Below are 20,543 nucleotides of genomic sequence, written 5' to 3'. Positions count from 1 at the left end.
AGGGATGGGTGTGCTGAAAAGAAAATTCTGGTGCCTATATCATAGGTAAATCAATCTTTCCTTGTGGTGAGAATATCCACATTCTACACATTTAGCAAGACAATCATTTGTTCTTCATAAAAGAAAGGAAAATGCATTACACTGACTTTTTGCTGCTCCGAAACCACGGTCCACTGACAGTGTTGGGAATGGCACAGGCCGAAGGGTGAACTGCGGGTGGGGGTAGCCACATGTGGGAGATGGAAGGATTCCTGGGTACTGGGCACTTTCCAGGGTCGGAACAGGAATGGCACTCACCACAGCTGTAAAACAAAGATGTTGTTGTTAATGTTTTTATCCTATGTATCTATCTACATAACAAACTAAAGGAAATTTTCATATCTTCATTTGAAGATATTTTTATATCTTCAAATGCACAAATTTTCTTCATAGCATCAGACAGACCCTTTACACTGTGCCCACAGTGTTCCTTTCTTTAGAAATAATAGCTATCTGACCAAGAATCTGACTTTGGGGATTTGAATTAAGGGTTTAAGGTCTTCTGTGGTTTCAAAGAAATAATGAACCAAGCCTTAATAGAGCCACCTACAACTTCCTGTATTTTGTTTTGATCTTGCTTTTAAGGCATTAGAAGTGTTGACTTGTCAAAGGTGTGTTCAATGATCTTATGCCACTGACATAGGCAACAAAATAAAAAATAAATAAATGGGACTACGTCAAAGTGAAGAATTTCTGCAAAGCAAAAAACATTGGCTAAAACTCAATGGGTAGCTAACTCAATGGGGAAAAACATTTGCTTCCAACACATCAGATAAAGTGTTGAAATCCAAGATATATAAAGTAATCACAAAGATTAACAACAACAAAAAGAATTCAAACAAGTGGATTTTGATTCCACTGTCAAAAAAAATGGGAAGAGGAAATGAATAGACACTTCTCAGAGGAACACAGGGAAGATGGTCTCTAAGCACATGAAAAAGCGCTCAGCATCAGTTATCATTAGGGAAATCCAAATCAAGATGAAAATGAGATACCATCTAACACCAGTGACAATAGCACATATCAAAAATAGTAGAAACAGTCTGTGCTAGCAAGGATGTAGTGAAAAGGGAACTGTCAACCACTGCGTGTATGGTTGTTATTTGGTTCAATCTCTATGGAAAACGGTATGGTCAGTACTCAGTAAGCTTAGAATTGAACAACCATATGATCCATCTATTCCACTTTTGGGAATCTACCCCAGGACATGAAAACACTGTCTCCAAGGGACATATGCACACCATTATTCATTGTGACACTCAGAACAACAGCTATGATAAGGAATCAACTTCAGTGTCCAATGACAGATGGATTATGAAGATATGGCATATATACAATAGGCAGCTGCATGGAATGATAAAATCATACAATTTGCTGCAACCTGACTGGAATTGGAAGACAAAATGTTGAGTAAAGTAAGCCAAAAGAAGACAGACAAACAGGATGATGTCACTTATCTTTGGTATACAGAATAATTGGATAAAAAAAAATGTAATGTAGCAAATGGTGGTTGCTTTGGTCATAATGGACCCTGAATCTTAGGGAGGAGAAGGAGGGAGGGAGAAAGAAAGAAAGAAAGAAAGAAAGAAAGAAAGAAAGAAAGAAAGAAAGAAAGAAAGAAAGAAAGGAAGGAAGGAAAAGAAAGAAAAGAAAGAAAGGTGGGAAGGAAGATGAGAAAGGAAACAGGTTTTGGTTATACTGATGGTGTGGGGGAGTGGTATAGTTATACATCCAAAGCAGACTCAACAACACTGAAAACATGAGATCTAAGTTGCAATCACCACACTTTGTAATGTACCTGTGGGAGGAATGGGTGGAGGTGGGGGTGGGCAGGGGAAGAATGGGAGAGGGTGGATTGAGTATGGGAACACTGGTAGATATTATATGCCTAAAACTCAGCTATCAGTAGCTTTTTTTTTTATTGCTCTTTGGGTCACACCTAGTGATGCTCAGGGTTCCTCCTGGCTCTGCACTCAGAAATCACACCTGGTGTTGCTTGGGGGATCATATGGGGTGCCAGGAATCAAACCCAGGTCAGCTGCATGCAAAGCAAACTCTCTCCCCACTTTAGTATCACTCTGGCCCCACAGTAACTTTGGAAATCGTGGTTCTTTAATTTCTTTTTTTAAGTTTGAGAAAAAAAGTTAAAAGCAAATGTTGTGTTGTGCAAAGCTCACATATACTGAGTGGAATGGGTTGAGGAAATGAATTTCCTGTAAAATAATTTTGGAACAGTCTTTGAAAGTCGAAAGAAAAGTATATTCTTGATAATATTTTATAGGATTTATATTTAAATCAACAGAAAATGCCTTCAAACAGTGTGGTTTAGTGATTTATTGACATACTAATTTAAATGGAACATTTTCCAAAATAGCAAATCTTCAGTTATACTAGCTAAAACATACAGATAAATATGTCACACAATATTCTCTGTACCATGAGATTTCTTCAGTTCCATTATCTTATGCCTACTTAATGAGAAAATAGTAATACTTATTATATATGTATGTGTTCATGTAATACTATGTTATATAAATTATATCAGTCTTCATTTTATCTCCTGCTATATGACATTTAATATTCCCTTCCCTTCCCCCCACTTTTTTTTGGTTTTGGGGTTGTCTGGAGATGCTTAAGGATTACTTCTGACTACACTCAGGAATCATTCCTGGCAACTCTCAGGGGAATATATGGGATGCTGGGGATTGAACCTGGGTCACCCAAGTACAAGGCAAGAGCCTTACCCCAAACTGTCATTCTGGTCCTCTACTTCTTATTAAAAAATAAAATTCAACCTACAAAAATGTTAAATTTAAAAGTATAGTTTTGCTTATGGAATTAGTGTAGCTATTTATATTAGAGACATGACTGATTTAATTAAACTCTAATATCAATTACAACAGTTCAACATGTATAGGCATGTACAGTTACCAAAGGAAAACTTTTTAAAATTATATTTCTTTTATGTGGATAGTTTCATAATCTGAAGCATATTACATGATATTATTGTAAATTAGAAAAATCACTTTGAGTTAAAAAATACTTTCAAACCTAAAAATGCAAATTAATTATGCTAGATATACAATTTAAATTACACTTAAAGGACTACTGCTAGCAAAATAGCTTTAAAAACTGCATTCTTGAATTTATTTATAATACATTTGTATTTATAATGCATATCACCATGTTTATTTTAATTGAAAAATGAAGTCAAACTTTTTCAGATACAAAATGCTCATTTAATTGGTAATGGAAACTAACTCTTATAAGTAGATTAAATGATAGGGGTATCCTATGACTTGAATAAAAATATAAAACTTATATTTGTATATGTATTTATATGTATACTCAGATTTAAGAGTATAAAATCTTTTCTTTCAAATTAATTATTTCAGGTCTCAGGGATGTAGTTCTACAACTGCCTTGCAGGCTTAAGGGCTCTAGTTTGATCCTTAGCATTGCCCCACATCCTAAAACACTGACATTGGTGAACCCCGATAGCACCACAAAGCAAGCAATATCTGGCATACCACAACTGCGTGTGAGCACCTCAATTCAAGTGTGACAACACTGCAACCTACTGTCTGTCATCCTGGTTATTGCAAAAACAATGGAAGAGAGAAAGGAACTTTTAAAAATTGATATTTCAATAGATTCGATTCTATATCAATATATTTGTAGAACAAGAACAATTTACTTTTCGGTGAAAACATGTAGATGGATTTTACAATTACTTTCTAACTATCGGTAGAGCTTTTGATAGATGACCCTCCTATAGAGTGAGAGTAAATAACTTGAATGAGTAACATATATTTTTGAATAGCAAGTTTCTAATTTTCCTTCCAGGGTAATTGAAGGAGCCTATTATTGAGATTTTAGTTGAAAATTATTAAAATTAACTTTAGATGAGAGTTCACAGTATGATTTTGGAATGCAATTTGGAAGGAGTTCAAACCAATGAATAATTGCTATCAGATCTAATTTTTATAGCACTCACCCACACATATATGCAATCAATTTTCTTAGTATTTAGATTAGTTTCAAAGAACGATACTGGAAATTTATTGCCTAATAATTAAGCTGACAACAGTACTCTTCACCATGTATATATCCAATATGGCACAAAATAGACCTTATTTCATATAACTGACATGTGATTCAAATAAAAGATTACATTTTATACACAGTTGTATGGAAATACTAATTGTAATGTTAACTCAATCCAAAAGAAATAAGTCAAAAGACTTATGATCACATAACTGCATAATATAAACCAAAATTTTAGTTTCTCAAAATATTTTGAAAAATAAAACAAATGATCAAAAATGATAACCCTCCACATCCGAAAAAAGAGATAACATTTGTACATTATGATGTGGAGAAAGTGAGTTTTAGGTACTAAAATATGAACTTTTTCATATTTTGGAATGGATGGATAATGAAATAACTATGGTATTTTTATGTTTGTTTTTTTTTGAAACAGTGATATCTTAAAGAAATAGTATCATTACAGATATTTTGAGTTAGAGTGATAGCACAGCAGATAGGACGTTTGTCTTAGATGTGGCCAACCTGAATTTGATTCTTCCACCCCTCTCGGAGAACCCAGCAAGCTACCAAAAGTATCCTGCCCACATGGTAGAGCCTGGCAGGCTCCCTGTGGCGTTTTGATATGCCAAAAACAGTAACAACAAGTCTCACAATGGAGACACTGGTGCCCGCCCGAGCAAATCGATGAACAATGGGAGGACAGTGCTACAGTGCTACAGATATTTCACCTAGCCTATTTTAAATTAAACATGTCCATGGTGATAGGGACGCAGGTCAAAGGTCCAAAGCACATGCTTTGCATAAAAGAGACCGGATTTTCAGAATGCCAACTGGTCCAGCCATTTTCAAAACCTAGAAATTGAGTTTCCATATCACCCAGCACTACCACTTCTGGGAATATACCTTGGGGGCCCCAAAACGACTGCAGAAATTCCTTCTGTACTTCTATGTTCATTCTAGCACTATTCACAATAGCCAGAATCTAAAAACAACCCAAGTGCCCCCAAACAGATGACTGGATAAAGAAACTATGGTACATTTACACTATAGCATACTAAACAGCTACCAAGAAAAATGAAGTCATGAAATTTGCTTATAAATTGATGAACATGGAGAGTGTCATGTTAAAGTGAAATGAGTCAGATGGAGAACAGACATAGAAAGATTGCACTCATTTGTGTGGTATAAAAAACTATAGTATTGAAACTAATATCCAAGGACAGTAGAAACAAGGGCCAATGATAGTTGGAAATGATCACTTTGGACAAGGATCACTCAAGAACTGAGTGCTGAAAGTAAGTACTGAAAGAGACAAACAGGACAAAGAGAAAAAAAGGTTTTCCAGTACCTGTATCACATATGCCCAAGAGTGGTGTATGTGTGTGTGTGGGGGGGGGGTCGTGGGGAGACAGAGAGAGAGAGAGAGAGAGAGAGAAAGAAAGAAAGAAAGAAAGAAAGAAAGAAAGAAAGAAAGAAAGAAAAAGAGAAAGAGAGAGGGGGATTAATGGGAAAAATCCTGGGGACATTGGTGGTGGGAAATGCACAGTGGGATTGAGGACGGGTGTTGGAACATCATATGACTGAAACCCAATCATGAGCAATTTTTAACGATGTATGTCACCGTGATTCAATTTTTAAAAAATTCAGAACAAAAAGGCAGGGAGAAATAAAGAGATCTGAGTTAAATCCCTGGTATCACATTGTCCTCCAGGTACTAACAAAAGCTACCTCTGAGCACCAAGCCAGGAGTCTCCCACAAACATTATTCATTTATTTATTTATTTATTTATTGCTGCCTCTGATCCTCACCACCCACCCACAACCAAAGGGAGCTTGGAGAGGTAGCACCGTGGGTAAAGTGTGTGCCTTGCACACAACCTGGTGCACAAATCACGGACCTTCGTATGACCCCCAGAGTCGCCCAGAAGTAATCCCTGGACTCACAGTCAGGGGCATGAGAAGTGGTGGACCCACAATTAAAAACAAACCCCAAAAAGTGATGCTACAAAATATTTCCAGGCAAGTTTTGAAAAATGGACTATAATTTGACAATAAATGGTATGATAGCACCATTAATACATATGATACCCATTAAGATATTTTATGAAGGATGAATTGTGGACATAAAAATACAAGAATAGTCACTAGAAAAAGACAGAAAAAGTTTTTCAAGACAAGTTTAATAAATAATTAGAGATATCTCCCAAAACATTTATAAATCTTATATGTATACTATATATTTGCCATCTCTCTCTGTTTCTCTCTTTCTCTCTCTCTAATATAGCCTTTTACTTTAAATATATATTTTTATAGCATACATATTACATAAATAACTAATATAACATATCTAAAGTAAGAGGTTATAATTGTCTTTGGGTTTTTAAGTAGATTGATGAGATTCTTTTAAATTTTAGGGGCATTCAATATTAATTTTCTATAAGCAATACTTAGAAATCTTTCATTTTTCAGCTATTAAAGATGTTTTAAGTGAATTGATGTATTGTGGAGTCTCTTGGAATGTGAAGTTTTATAATAATAAAAATATAATATTATATAGATAATAAAATTTTAACTATATGCATACGAGCTATATAATCCATGAATCTGTGTCTCTACTTAAAACCTCAGTGTCTAAGGCAGTGAAATGAATCACTTAATCACTTAACTTCCCGTTAGTCGTCGATTTGCTCGAGCGGGCGCCAGTAACGTCTCCATTTGTCCCTGTCGCGTGCTAGTGTAGCCCAATGGCATCTCTTCGCTCCGGGAACATGGAGGGCCTCAAACCGATCGTTCATGATCTTGACAAAGAAGTCTGACCATCTGGTAGGTGGGCGGCCACGCGGTCTCTTGACATCCCGTGGAATCCAATCAGTAACAGCTCTAGTCCAACGGTCGTCTTTAAATCTCATTACGTGACCAGCCCATCTGATTTTCGACACCTTGGCATATGAGACAGCGTCCCTGATCCTTGATCGTCGACGGATGTCAGAACTCCGGATTCGTTCTCTCATTTGAGTGAAACGTGATATTCCAAGCATAGCTCTTTCTATTCTTCTTTGGGAGACCTGAATGGCGTTCTCATCTTGTTTGTGTAGGGCCCAGGTCTCTGAGGCATATGTTAATGCAGGAAGAACAGTGGAATCAAAGAGATGTGCCCGGAGCCGGAGGTTCTTCGTCCTCTTAGCTATTTCTTCGATGTTCTTGAAGGCGTTCCAAGCCGCTCTCTTCCTCCTGCGCAGCTCGGGTGCCAGGTCATTTCTCATGTTGACCTCTCGACCTAGGTACACATAGCTGTTGCATTTGGAGATGGTCGTTCCATTGAGAGCGAATGGGGCGTCAGGAACAAGGCTGTTTCTCATAAACATTGTCTTCGTAAGATTCAGCTGTAGTCCTACCTTTCCACACTCACGGTCAAAGTCGGCCAGCATTTGTGCCGCTTGGCTGATGTTTGGGGTTATTAAAACAATGTCATCAGCAAAGCGGAGGTGGTGTAGTTGCTGACCATCTATCTTCACTCCCATTCCTTCCCATTCCAGTCGTCGCATGATGTTCTCGAGGGTGGCACTGAAGAGTTTCGGTGAAATGGTATCACCCTGCCGCACCCCTCTCTCGACATCAACGATCACTTCTTTGTAGAATGGTGAGATCCTGGTAGTGAATCCGCAATACAGTTCACGGAGGATCCTGATGTATTGGGCTTGAATGCCCTGATTGGCTAGGGCTTCAATGACCACTTCTGTCTCAACAGAATCAAAGGCCTTCTTTAAATCAATGAACGTTAAGCAGAGCGGCATCTTGAACTCCCGAGAAACCTCAATGAGCTTGGTTACCGTGTGGATATGGTCGATGGTGCTGAATCCTTTGTTTTAAGTGAATTGATGTATTGTGGAGTCTCTTGGAATGTGAAGTTTTATAATAATAAAAATATAATATTATATATATAATAAAATTTTAACTATATGCATACGAGCTATATAATCCATGAAATCTGTGTCTCTACTTAAAACCTCAGTGTCTAAGGCAGTGAAATGAATAACTTTATTCATATTATTCATCAAATAAAATCAGTGAATAATCACTAAGAATATCAGAATCAAAGGCCTTCCCTATATTGACAGCTTTTCCTCTTGAATAAATATGACAATGATAATGTCCCTTACATATATAAAATAAATTCTCCAAAACTGGTACATTTTTATTTACTAATACTATTATTTGAATGTGCCCAATAATTTACAAGACAAATAGAAAAAGTTTTCAACGATATCCTTTTAGCTGAATAAAATTTAATGGAGTTATATAAAATAATTCAGTAAGTCACCAAGTCTGTAAATTAGGCAACTGAAGACCCTGAGACTAAATTTATATTCTAGTTCCAAGTCTTTCATTAGTGAAGAAAGATATTTTCTTTGCACAAGTTTTGCACTTCCAGCTACTGACTCAGAAACAAAAGGCTAGTGAAGAAGAAAGATTCTTTAAAATACTAAATCTGTTGCATATTTCTTTGTTTTAAAATTTCTCACTGATTTGGGCAGCTCTTCAAGCCCTTGTTCATCTCTGATTCTTTTCTTGCATATTTCCACTCTGGAGCAACCTGTGGTCTCTCTTGAACATGTGCTTATCTCTTTCTCTCTTCACATCTTTCTATTTCAAGTTCAATAAAATCTTCCTTGCTTCACCAAAAAAAAAGGTGTTTTCATGGTTTTATTTTTTAACAAAAAACAGAATACTCAGCAGTCCAAAACTTTGGTCTTGACGTATTTTGATGCATGGCTCATTTCTAAAAGGGTGCATGAGTCTACACTGACTTGTAAAAGTTGTTAGAAAACGAATTATTTTAAAGTAACTTGGACATCACCATATGTATTAAAGTGTCTTTTGATAATTTTATGTTATGTGCTAGTCTTGAGAATAGCAGCACGGACACTACAATTCAAAGTATTCTCCGTGCTTCTATATTTGTGTAAAACAGCATGGAGAGTGATATTATCAAGCATCTTCAATAAACCTCCACACTGTGGCCAAATATGATAAGAAATCTGTTTTGATACATCTCACTGACAATTGAAACTTATATCTCATATTCATACACTAAGATTTTTTATATAGAAATGCCCTCACCAAATTCTTAGCTCCCCAAACAAGACACATTGGTGTTTGAAAAGTTTTACCATATTCTTAAAGATGTATAACTCGAGGACTCTTTGATGTTACACATTTTATAAAGCCTGGAGATGTTTTCAAACATATTTGACAAAAGTGGAAATTGTTTTGGATAAGTGGACAAATAGAGCATCACTGGGTTCTAGTTTAGAACCACTTGGCCCAGTTGACCAAGAACTGCTGCTGGTGACCCCTCAAACCTCCTGAGCACTGTTTGGAAGCCCCTCATTCAGAAAGATAAAACAAAAATGAGTGTAATGCATTGAGGCAACAAAATAGTTGCAAAATGATATGCAATGCAGGAACTAGAGTACTGTAGGATATCTGAAGTTGGAAAGCTCTTCTCCTGAGAATGGAAAGAAATAAAATCATGATTATTAAAGACTCTGACTTCAGATTCTAGCCCTGTCAATTATGAGTCAGGGAAGGAAAGACACTTTGTATGTTCAGTCTTGCCTGTCCCTTTTTTTCTGTAGTGTGTGTACACTTTGTAAGATGAGCTACGGTGTGGATAATGGGGGTGGCGTCCTGAACAAGTGGACTGTACTGTGAGTGCCCCACCTTCCCACCCAAACTCACCTTCCCACCCAAACCCACCTTTCCACCCGTGTCTTCTTTAGCCGCCCCTCACTTCTTCCGATCTGATCCTATCAAGTGAGGCCTCAAATAACAGCTGACTATATAGTGTCCACAAATCCAAACTGGGTGTGACAACTGGGAAGACAGACACATGGACACCGTGAGGATCAGAGAGAAAGGTTTCAGGAAACATGAACCCTGATCTGATGAACTAGAGGTGTCATCCTGGGTCCTCTGCTGCCAAGCGATTCCCAAGACACTGTGAGAATCTCTGCTATAATCTTTTACAGAAGACTCCAATGCCTACTTCTCAAAAATGATCTCAACTTAGGTGCAATGAGGGCTCGCATGAAAATATGTTCTGTTGTAAAAATCTCAACCCACATGTCTAAGAATAGATGACTGAATAAAGAAACTGTGGCACATATACACAAAGGAATATAACTCGGGTATAAAAAAAGAGGAAGTCATGCAACTTGCTGCTATGTGGGTGGATCTGTAGAGTATCATGCTGAATGAAGCTAATAACAAGGAAAGGGACAGATACATAAGATCTCTCATGTGTGAGATAAAGAGAAACAGAAAATGGGTAACAGATGGCCAAAGTTCAACACAACCTGAGAACTGGTATACAGGACTGAGCTCTTGATGTTAGGAGGTCAGGGGAATCAATAAAGAAGGGGATGGGCTTTGTGGAAAGAGTCTGGTTGGAATGTGGCAGGCATAAAACCTTGTCATTAGCAGTACCAAAGTCATAATATTTAAAATAAAAATCAGTTTAAAAAATCTCTTAGATGTTAGAAATTTAGAAGCAGATGGTGGGACTGGAGAGAGTATGCTGGGTTAGACACGGAGATTGCATGAGGCTAACCTGAGTCTAATCCCAGACATCACTATGATCCCCTGAGCACAGCTAGGAGCACAGAGCTAGAGGAATGTGCTCAGCACTGCCCGGTGTGCCCTACCTCAAATCAAACAAACAAAAAAGAAACAGATGGCATTAATCTTGAAAAGCAATGCAAATACATTGTTTTCTTAGGTTCAAATTGTCTAAAAAAAACAGCCTTTTGTATGCACTGTCCAAAATACGTCCACCAACTTTTGATCAGATCCTTTATTTGATGTTCTTATATCTAGGCTAAGCAAGACATAAGGTTTGTAAAATCCTCCCTAGCATGCATTTCTTTTCTCCTCTAGGTACATTTTTGAGCTGAAAAGCTGCAATTTGGCTCTGTCTGCACAATCCTTCTGACCTGCTGACTTTGTTAATCCAACAGATGAATGACTAATCAATTAATTTTATTTAGAAAGTCATGTATTTATAGAACTACTAAGAAACAATCTCTATGCTTTCAACTTCTTAGCCATTACAACTTTTTTTAAGCTCTTTTAAACCCTCTTTTGTGAAACGACTAACTCAGCACTATGAGAACAACTGGGGTAAATTAAAAACAAACAAAACAAAACAAACAACAAAAAAATAAAACAGTGATACCTCCTGTAGAAATTCACAGCATGGGGAGGGAGGAAGTATGTCATTCAGGGCTCAATGAATAAAAAACTGGTCTTAATCATGTTATGACCCAGCTCTTATCTGGCATTATTTCCCATGCAAATTTAAATGAAGGCAAACCTTAACCTCCTTATTCTTTTTGAATGCTTTATATTGATATTTTATGGTATTAGAGTAATTGCTTGCAAACATCACCTCAAGAAAACATTCTTGATCAAATCAGAGCTTCCCCAGGACACCTGGGTGATACAATAAATGAACAGTTTCAGAAGCCTGTTGCACTGGAATCCCTCTTTGAAAACTCATTATGCTTTTCATAATAGGTAGGTATGTGAGAATACCACAAGGAGTCAGGCTTAGAATCAAATGTATCAGAGGGGGACTGGAGTGATAGTACAGCAGGTAGGGCATTGCCTTGCATGTGGTTGACCGGGTTTGGTCCCGGAACCCTATATGACTCCCTGAACCCATCAGGAGTTATCACTGAGTGAAAAGTCAGGTATAAGCCCTGTTATGGCCCCAAACCAAATATAACCAAATGTATTGGAGGCTGGGGTTATCCTCTTTCATGCCAGGATTCCTTTCCCAGCAGCCCGCGGTGTACAAAACAGCCTGATGGAGGGATAGACCTCCATCTAATAGAGATCCAACTTTGAAATTCTTCTCAATAGTGTCTCTAACTCACTGAGTTCTCCAGTCAAGTGACAGAACAAGGTAGCAATCATTTGGGTTAGACAAGAATCCCTGTGCTGCACATGGTCAGTTCAGTTCAACTCCTGGTACCCTGTCTGGTCTCCCAAGCACCACCAGGATGCACCCCTAAGCAGAGACAGGAATAGTCTTTGAACACTACTAAGTGTGCCCCGACCACCTACCCCTGCAAAAAAAGTAAAGTAAAATGGGAAAGAGTTGGAAGACCCAGGAGCCTTTCGGAGGGATGTGCCACACTACACACCCCATATCACTTCCAGCTTCTGAGTCCTGACAGGTGTGGCCCTTCCAGCGCCCAGTATCATCGAGCCTGAGTACTAAACTATCAGGCCCACAAAGCTGGGCCTAATATCAACAAAATGATCCCTGAACTCCCTGAGCACTGCTCTGGAGTCCCCCTTATAAAATGAGTCAACATCCACAGTCAATGGTCACAAAAGCCCCAAAATCTGCAGTCACTAAAAGCCCCCAAGTAATCACACAAGCAAAACCAGGTCTTCCTTGGTTCTGTGTTCACTAGACTCCTTTTGGGAGGTGCAGGAGGGACTTTGGGGCCACACATAGCAATGCTCAGGGGTTACTCCTGGCTCTGCACTCAGGAATCACTCCTGGCAGTGCTCAGGGACCCTATGGATGCCAGGGATAGAACCAGGGTCTGCTGCATGCAAGGCAAAACACCCTCCTGGCTGTACTGTCACTCTAGCCCTTACTTACTAGGCTCTTAGGCATCCTTATTTGAGACATTTTTTCTTCAGAGGTCAATTTTACATTATATTTTTCAGAGGTCAATTTTATATTACATTTTCCTTCAATGTTTTCAAGGAGTGAAGAAACTATGAAATTCAGGGGAATTCTGACCAACAAGCTCCAGTTCATTATTAGAATTTTGTTGCTAATGTGATCTTACATCAGCTTCCCTTTGTATCCTTTTTGCCAATTTCCCTGTCTCTCCAGTACTTTTCAGAAGTAGACATAAGTTAAAAATAGCACTAGCCTCCAAGGCAGACACTCTGGTGAAGCATGTGGTATTTTAACCCTTGCATGAAACCTGAGCATGAACAGTATTGTAAATCATAATGTTTCCATTGAGTTGGGGTGAGCTTGGGAGAGAAAAATCTTGAGGTCTTTGGGAGATGGAACAGGCAATAGGTATGGTGTTAGAATTAAGCGGATGGTAAACCATCAATAGAATTGTAAACTATAGAATTTCAATTTAAAAATGAAAAATATGAGAAATAACATAGATAAAGAAGACGGTTCATTCATTGAAATAATGGAAAGGGAATTTTTTAAGAGTCAAAAAATATTTTTGTTATACTAATAAGGGGCTGGAGTGATAGCACAGTGGTAGGGCATTTGCCTTGCGCGCAGCCAGCCCAGCCGAGCTGGGTATGATTCCTCCGGCCCTCTCGGAGAACCCGGCAAGCTATTGAGAGCATCTCGCCTGCAATATATTCAATATTCCAAACACAGTAACAATAAGTCTCAAAAAAGAATATGGAGATGTTACTGGGCCCACTCGAGCAAATTGATGAACAACGGGAGGATAGTGTTTGTTTTGTTTGTTTGACTGAGTAATAAAACCCTTCAAGAAAAGTAAATATAGATCTCCCTCGGTATCACTGTCAGCTAAAGAAGTTGTTCAGCATTGGTTCAACCCATGTCCGTGGGGCAGCCCAAATGAAATAAAAATACAAAGTCACACTCTACCTCCCCTCTTTTGGCATGATTCTCAAAGACAATTTCTAGAACAACCATAAGTCCACTGAGATCTCTGATGAACTGGAGAATTCTATCACCAGTTCACGAGCTCTATCTCTTAACCTTCTCATCCTAGTTGTTAGTTTTAGATTCCAAACTGTCTTCTTAGGATGTAAATCTCTGAAACACAATAGGTGATTCTTATCTATCCTTTAAAATGTCGGGGAAGTTATATCTGATGCTTCTGATTCCCTGCGATTAATTTCAATTTCTGCAAGAAAAACATTTAAAATAATCATTTGATCAGCCATCCTTGGACACCAATTTACAGCAGAGCACGGAAGCAGAGAATATATGAACATATTTTGCACTCTAATGAAATTAAAAACATTTACCCATGGGTTTTAAGAACAAAGAAAAATATACTAAAGATATTCTGTCTACTAATTAATATTTTTAAAACATGATAAGAAATGCTAAAAAGGGGAAAATAATCTAAGAAAAGTCTTCTGAAATGAAACTATAAACATCTTTATACATGTGACTCACTGTGTGAAAAATGTTTACAATATACAAAAAGGAGCTGAATTAGATGCCCCCCACCCCCATCATGTAATTCACAACTCCTGAGAGGAGGGAAATTTGGATTTGAATAGCTCAGCATCTGAGATAAAGACTATGAGTAATTAATGCCACAAGCTGGCAAAAAGAAATGTTGTTCAAACATAAGAAAGGAAGTCTTAATTTTTGCATGGGATAATCAGAAAATAAAGAATTTATGAGTGTCAATATCTGCTCTTTGAAAGATGCATAGAAATTCATGAGGTAGACAATTCTAAAAGGAAAAGTGAGTTTAGAAGGAAAAAGTATTGGACTAATAACAAAGATAAGTGTATCTGTATATGTACATATGTGTATACATGGGTGTATACACATAGAATCATGATACATATACATCATGATCCATAGCAATGTGAAACTTAATATGTAAACTTAAATATGTAAACTCGATGTAATATGTGCAAGAATCTGTGTGGTTTTTCTTATCAGACAATCGGGACCCATTGGTGAAATTTCAGAGTGTAAAACCATGTTTAGCAGGTTACACAATACAATTTGGAAGTAGTATAAGCTAGAAGTAGTAACTAGAAGATTCTAGAGAGAACAGGACTAATTACGAAGCTATTTTGACAGTTTATGTGTGAGGTCATAAAGAAGAGAATAAAAATACATCTCACGGGAATGGGAAGCAGTTCGGGCTTCAAAAGATATTGTGGAAGGGAAATCAATAAAATCTAGGAACTCGTTGGAAGAGAAAGTTCCACGTGGCACAGAAAGGTTCGCAGAGATTCTGAAGCACAATCGTGTTTGAGAACAAGGCAGTGGAGGATAGGCAGAGACAGAGCATAGTTAGCAGAGAAAATTGGCTGAGGGGAGAAAGAGGCAGTAAAGTGTACAGCAGCAACATGAACAATGGCTCCCCATGTAGTAAAAGAAATGAAAGAAAAAGAATTGCTGCCTCGCCCAATAATGAGCTGGAAACATAATGATTCAGACACCCAACTTTGAAACCAGGACTTCTGAGTTTAAACTGTTCAAACTTTACGTCTGTGACTTCCTGGTAATGTGACTGCAAAGTAAGTGTTCAGTTTCTGCAAGTCTCAGTTCTCTTATCAGTCAAACAAAAATGCATACTAGTATCTCCTCTAAGAGTTGAATAGTTGTCTTTCATTACAAATTCCATATAACTTTCTTCACTCATTAGAGTAAAATTGGGACTTGTGTTAAGAGTTTCCAGAAGGCATGATTTATAATATAGTAGAAACTGATTAAGACACTACTTTGACTAAACTGTTTCCAAGGAGTGTCTACCATGTTTGTACAAACAGAGTTCTGGATAGCAAGGATACAAAACTAATCAAAATTGGCAAAACCCGTACCTTCTAAAACAATATGATAAAAGATGGGAAACAAATAACACAAAAATGCAAGTAGGATAGACATACACATGTATAAGGAAAGAGAAAGGAATCAGAAAGAGGGAGTGGAGTGACAAAGGAGCGAGGCAATGCTCAGGGAAGATCTGCTTGTGACTGCAGTGACTGAACAGAGAACACAATGAAGTAAAGCAAAGACATGTAGATATCAGTGAAAAGATATTCTAGGCCAAAAGAACAGTGAGTGAAAAGCTTCGGAGTTAGAATGAGAAGAGAACTCTGCATTGGCAATCACTTAAGAGCCAGTAAAGTGAGGTAAAGTCAAATATAGTCAGAACTTGGATCATATGACACCTGGTGGAGTGTAGCACTGTTGCACTGTCCTTCCATCAATTTGCGTCAGTAACGTCTCCATTGTGAGACTTGTTGTTACTGTTTTTGGCATATCTATTATGTCACGGGGAACTTGCTAGGCTCTGCCATGTGGGCAGGATACTCTTGGTACCTTGCCGGGCTCTCCAAGAGAGACAGAAGAATCGAACCCGGGTCAGCTGCGTATAAGGCAAATGCTCTACCTGCTGTGCAATCACTCCAGCCCTGTGGAGTGTAGTAAAATAATCAAATAAATTTTGTTTACATTCATAAAAAACCAAGAGGAGTTGCATTACCTAATTTATATACTGAAAGTCTTCTCTGTACACAACTCACCCTAAGATCAAGAGTAGTTTTAAGCTGTAAATAAATGAGCCTTTTCATAGGTTCTGACTCGAGAACAGGGAGAATAAAGAAAAGGATACAGAGAAAGGACAGCCAATAGGACAGGAAGAAAACCAGTAGTTGTTACTACAAGTGATAAAGAGCAAAAAGTGAGAAACCCTATCAGATTTTTCTGAGCATCCCCAAACTGACCATTCACCAGTGTTCAGATAACCTTGACCACCCCCGTCAATGAATACAGTGAAGAAAGGCTAAAAGTCTCATGCAAACATGGAGGATGAGAAAGAAGAAAAAGAAACTCTAGGAAACTTTTAAAGGAAATTTACAGAAAAGTTAGAAAACTTTTTAGCTGGAGAGTGAGGTAGTATTCAGTGCTCTAAAACAAGTACTTTAAAAGAGGAATTGTAGCAGAATGTTTGGATGCTTTTTGGCATTATCAGTAAGAGTGGAAGCACACAATGCAGGAGAGTGAAGAATAGTTACAGAAGAGGCTCTCAGTGGCCGAGGAGAGATGGAGACAAGGGAAAGAGATGTCTTAACTCAGACACATTGACCTAGATTTGAAGGAAGGTAAGGATACCTTCTCCCAAATGCTTCTTTTTGGGCGCTTTTCTTTTCTTATTGTCACCAGAAGAACATTCACTGGGAGTTGGGAAAGGAGAGAGGTATTGAAAGGTTGAGAATTAAGAATAGATAGAAAGCATTTACCCTGTAACAGTGATTTTCAACCTTTTCATAACTGCAGATTAGCAGTTGAAAATTCATCCATTAAGAAGCAATCACTTTTCACCCACAGGAAATGTCTGCAGACTAGCACTTATCTTATGAGCCAGTGGTTGAAAGTCATTGTTATCAATTGAGACAATGAATAAGTAAAAAAGTTCTAAATAGATCACAGGTCACCCGAGATCTGTGGGCATAAATTTCTGGTGAGCAAGTTAGGTGTTTTTTCTTCAGTCACCTATTAGGGTCTGTGGTTAAAGATTGGTATAAGAACTAATATAGCCACAGTTGATTTTTTTTCCCTAGCGGAGTGTGATATAGAAAAAGAATCAAGAGACAAGAGGTTACTCAGATGAAATTATAAATGACTATGTGTTCTAAATTGAGTATGGTGGGAAATGAGGCCAGGAGACAGAGGACAATGGAAAGGTGGCCAGGTTAATGTATTAGAGGTCCTAGCAGAATTGAAGAATTGTCGGCAAGGGGGTACTAAGATAAGTGAGCAGGAAAGCAATAAGGTGATAGAAAGGGGATGACAGAAACAGACATTTGTAGTGGGTACAATTATTGGTTTAGTCTATAATAAAGAATTGATAAATTGGAGAGGGAAGGCACTACTATCATTGCAGGTATCATAAAGGAGCCCACATGCAGGGCATGAGATGGATTATCTGCACCGAGTTATAATTTCCAAGACTGATAATAGATATAATTAGATAGGAAGTGATCCCTAGTTGCTAATATCGTTAGTGGATTTGGCAGTGTGACAGGAGACTTTAACAAGTGAGTACTAAGTGCACATCTGTCAACACTCATCTCAAGGGTGCTAGGTTACTTTAAGTCTGAAAGTTGAACCACTTAGAAAAAGTTTAAAAACACTTTTATAAACTATTCCTCAAATATGTAGCCATCAGTGTGCCAGTTGACAAACCACATGGCTCTGTACCACAGATACAATTAAACTCTTTAAATGTAATAGTTTTAAACAATAATTAGATCTCTGATTTCTAATCATAATGATGTCATTTGAGTCATTGTCCAGTTTGTCCATTTACCCAGAAGGTGCAGAGGAAACTTATTTTATGATGATTTGACACAAATAAGTTATAGATAGAAAGCATCATTTCTTCCTGTGGAACCAATCTTAACTCACCAGGGTTGCTGGACTGGGCATCCATTGGAATCATAAGCTTGGCCCGGGTGGCTCGGCGTGCAGCCAGTGACCGCTCCAGAGTGGACATGGAGCTCCCTGCATCTTCTGTATCTTGTCCTGAAAGAAAGATAAAACATCCTTCTGTGAAACTAACCTCCAATGAGGCAACGCTTTAGACTTTCCACATGAATGAGGTTCTATATATTTGCTTTCTTGTTACCCATCAACAAGGTCTCATTGTATTTGTATAAACACTAATAAAATTTACCATTACTTCATCACCCAGAATCAGTGTTTATATTTTGTTTTTTAGAATGCTTGCCTATGAATGTAAATTGGTATGTTGAATACATTTAACTTTCAAAAGTGGCATTATACCATAAAACTGTTTTATAATGTACTTAAGAAAACAATATGAATATCTTTCTTTGTCAACAAATGTCAGGAATATAATATTTAAAAGTCCCATAATGTTCAACTGTATAAATTGACCACAGTGTATGCAACTAGTATTTGCGATACAAAGACATTAAATCTTATTATAAAAATATAAGATATAAACTACGTTTTTCAATAGTATGGCTATACATAGTTGTATAATTTATTAGCATCATGTTCTAACCAACTGAGCTTACTAACATCCAGTTCATATTTCTGTAATTAATTATAATTTCATGAAATACTATGCTAATATATCATTAATAAAATATACATGTGTGGAATTTAAGTTATTAAAACATGCTAAAAAGGAGAATACTAAAGTTCCAAGCAGAAGTTATCATGCAATTTTACTTATAAATGAACATATAGAATAATATGTATACCTATACATTTTCTGTGCTTATTTATGTATATTTCTATATTTGCATACAAAGTGCATGCATATGAACAAATTATGAGTATACAAAGATAATATAACATTTTTAACATTGCTCTCCTTTGACAAAGTGGAATTTTAGTATGAGTAATTTATTCTTTACTCTTTTCTATAACTTTTATACTATTTCCATGATTTAAAAAATCTTGTAATATATTTTATTAAAATTGTACCTAATAAAACTCTAAGTTAAAAATAAAACTGGAAAAACCTTCCACATAAACAAGATAATTGTTTCTGCATAAAAATCAACCTGTCCAAGTATTCATATCCCCCCAAAACATACTTATACATATATATATAATACACACACACATAAGAACTAAATTAGACAACCAAACTGTAAGTCACATTTTCTTTGGCACAACTAAAATAAAGCACAAGTTAAATTTTCTTGTAAATACAAAAAAAATAATAATTTCCGATAGAGCTACTGCACATGATGCTCTAACAAAGATACTGCAGAAAGCTGAATATTAGAAAACTCCATAAAAGGAAGAAAGAAGCAAGGAAGACATCTTAAGATTGATCTAAGAAATCATGTACAATTGAGAAAAGTCCATACCAATATAAAAAAATTTAGTTTTCTAGTCGAACCATAGCACTTAAAAGTACATCATTGTTCATTAATATGGAGTGTTGTCTGTTTGGCCAGACCCTATAAAACACTCACTGTAATGTGAAATATAGCCAATAGGGATTTTATTTTTAACTGAATCACCTTGAGTTGGGCCTAAGGAAAGGACAAATTTTAATTTTAGATTGTAGTTTTTAATGGGACTAGACTACAATGTAGTAAATGAGGTAGGGTATCTGAGTTATCTAAGATCTAGACAGAAAGACCTAAGAACTCATGGTAGAAAATCAGTAACTGAAGTCCTTGTATATGTAATTTTAACATGGGATGGTCTAATTAATTTATTTTACATGCAGGCAATTGAAAAGTTCCTAATTTGTTTAAGAGCATCTGCTAATCATATTTCTAATGTACCATGAATAAACCAGACCAATTTCTAGATTCACGGTTACCCTGGAAATGAATTGTTCTCCACAAATTCATTAATCAGTAAGTTTTTTTTTCATCTAAATTTGTATTCCAATAGCTTCTTGAGAGAGAGAGATTCCCTAGTTTTGGGCTAGTTTGATGAGAGATAGTTGAGGGACTAAGATGCTTACATTGAATGAGACAAGGCCTAATTACACCTTAGCATGACACAGAGCCCCTGAACACTGTCATACTGGTCTCTGCACACAGGGCCAAGGGTGAGCCCTCAGCACCGTGAAGTGGACCCCCATTACCTCTCAACCCCCAAAAAACTAGCATAGCGATGATAATGACCATAGAATTCATGAGGATGATTATTGACCATCCTGATAAAA

At 37.2% G+C, this 20,543-nt stretch overlaps 1 protein-coding gene across 2 annotated transcripts in view; it reads right to left on the bottom strand.

The window, feature by feature from the left end:
• Positions 1–20,543, bottom strand: part of DCC (DCC netrin 1 receptor) — a 1,215,565-nt gene that overhangs the window by 34,641 nt on the left and 1,160,381 nt on the right. For both annotated transcript variants that reach the window (XM_056138055.1, XM_056138056.1), the window contains 2 exons: positions 18,287–18,403; positions 147–302 (listed from right to left, as the gene is read on the bottom strand). In XM_056138055.1, the coding sequence (XP_055994030.1) occupies positions 147–302; positions 18,287–18,403 (273 nt within the window). The remainder of the gene's footprint in view (positions 1–146; positions 303–18,286; positions 18,404–20,543) is intronic.

Source organism: Sorex fumeus, unplaced genomic scaffold, assembly GCF_029834395.1.
Source record: "Sorex fumeus unplaced genomic scaffold, SorFum_2.1 ptg000128l, whole genome shotgun sequence".
Lineage (NCBI taxonomy): Eukaryota > Metazoa > Chordata > Mammalia > Eulipotyphla > Soricidae > Sorex > Sorex fumeus.
This window is presented reverse-complemented; position numbering and strand designations above follow the sequence as displayed.